Here is a 1,952-nt window from a genome sequence, read left to right as displayed (position 1 = left end):
CTGTCGACATATCGGCTGCGAGATCGGGGGTGTGCTCCAGCCAGGACTTCACCTGGAGTGGATGATATCCCAGCATAAGTGTTTGGATGACTCCATTAATATTCATTACCCGGTCGATAGTAGCGAGCTGAATTTTCCGGTCATATAATACGCTCGCCAAACGCAAGACATTGATGACTTTCGATGCTACACGTTGAAACGTTTGCATACGTTCTTCGTCTGTTATAGTCTTACCATTCCTCGCACGAAGGCGATGGAGGCGACTGCCATGAATTTTCCACTGAGCAATAGTGCCCGACATTGACTCTGGTTCCTCGTGCTGGGACCTATGCGCTGGTATCGAGAGTACGGCTTTAGCCGTAAGACTGGCGAGAAGAAGAGAGAGGAGATATTGGAGGCGCATAATATCGTTTGTTGCACTGGTATAGGACAAAAACTTCCCGGAAACTGGATAGTCGGCTTCAGAGCTTCTTTAAGTAATGAATGGTTTTCGAGGCATGATCGAAAGACAGAAGTGGCAGATCGTTTTTCCGGATTTGGGAGGAAAGATTGTGAATGAATCTTAGAGTGGAAAATATTTCGAGTTTGTAAGGAGAAAAAAATTAGAGCGATTCCTATTTATCTCTTGTTTATGTTCTCTAAATTATCTCAGATAAAGTAGCACAGTCAAAATTCACGAGCTATGGAAATCGACTGATGCTAATGTCAAGGTACATTTCTGGAAACGGCAGTAATCTTCAACATAAAAACTTGCGACCAGGTTTTCCATTTTCAGAAATAGTGCAGATAACCATCTCTTTTAGGGTCGTGTCAAAATGTAATTATAACTGATATATGCCTGTAAATTTAAAGCCTGATTTATGATGGTGCTTAACCACTTTACTATATTTTTCTTAATAATCAGGATATGATGCTGTCGTCACTCTATGTAAAAAGTGCCCTCTCCTGAATATAAAGCACTTGCCTCAAAGCTTCAATATAACGTAACATTCATGGATTCATGGTTCATTATCAGCCAGCCCTTAATTTCATCTTGCAACATGGATGTAAAAAGTGATAAATCTAAGCGAATAACAGAATCTGTTCGTTGAGTGACTTCCCCATCTACTCTGTTAAACTCATGATTTTAAGCCGCAAGAACATGTTGACCGGACTACACGGACTGTTCTTTTGGTAAGCAGTGACACAATTATTTTGACGACTAAAGCATGTTCCTTAACCTATTCAATACAATGGCAAGCCATACAAGACCCCCCACCACCAAGCCCTGAGCCATGAACTGGCGGCGTCAACGGGACTCGAGGGTGATACAGCCCGTTCACGTAGAACGGCGTGTAGCCGGTCGACGAATGCACTGCGATGTTCGGTGCAAACTCTACGAGTGGCAACATGGCGCTCCAGCACCTCGGCGTCTCAGCGCAGACACTGCGAAGGTTATTTAAGTGTAGTAACACCATTATGTGGTCACACCATCTTGTGTGGCCCGCACCCTTCATACCAGGGCACGTGACAAAGGCCTATGATCGTGTAAATGCCTATGATAGTGTCAACTGGGTTTATCTCTTTGAGGTTCTACGCCAAGTTGGATGCGGGCCAGCGTTCTGTGGGTGGGTACGAATGTTGTACTCTAACACCGAAGCAGATTTGTCGATCAACAGTGTCTTACAGGAGTTATTGAGTTCAGCACGAGGCGTCAAACAAGGTGATCCACTTTCTTCGCTGCTTTTTGTTCTTTCAATCGAGCCACTAGGAAATCTTCTTCGTGCACTACCGGAGGTCGGTATCCCAATTGGACCTGGCTGCGTGGGGACTGGTCTCTACTTTGCGGATGACTTTACGCTCATATCCAGCTCTGTAGCGGGTCTGCAGAGCCAGGTTGCCATTGTGGATCTCAACTGCGAGGGATCTGGAGCGCGGCTCAATTTAAATCAGTCCCAATTGGTTGCGTTCAG

General features: G+C 45.1%; 1 protein-coding gene across 1 annotated transcript in view; it reads right to left on the bottom strand.

Moving 5' to 3' along the window:
• PHALS_03848 (uncharacterized protein) overlaps window positions 1-301 on the bottom strand; it is a gene marked incomplete at both ends in the record, with an annotated part of 387 nt that extends 86 nt beyond the window's left edge. The window contains one exon of the mRNA XM_024718140.1: window positions 53-301. Within this exon, the coding sequence (XP_024583568.1) occupies window positions 53-301 (249 nt within the window). The remainder of the gene's footprint in view (window positions 1-52) is intronic.
• Between the last annotated feature and the right edge of the window lie 1,651 nt (window positions 302-1,952).

This window comes from Plasmopara halstedii (genome assembly GCF_900000015.1).
Source record: "Plasmopara halstedii genome assembly, contig: Scaffold_2386, whole genome shotgun sequence".
NCBI classification, from domain to species: domain Eukaryota; phylum Oomycota; class Peronosporomycetes; order Peronosporales; family Peronosporaceae; genus Plasmopara; species Plasmopara halstedii.
Note: the sequence above shows the minus strand (reverse complement) of the source record. Positions and strands in the feature narration are given on the sequence as shown.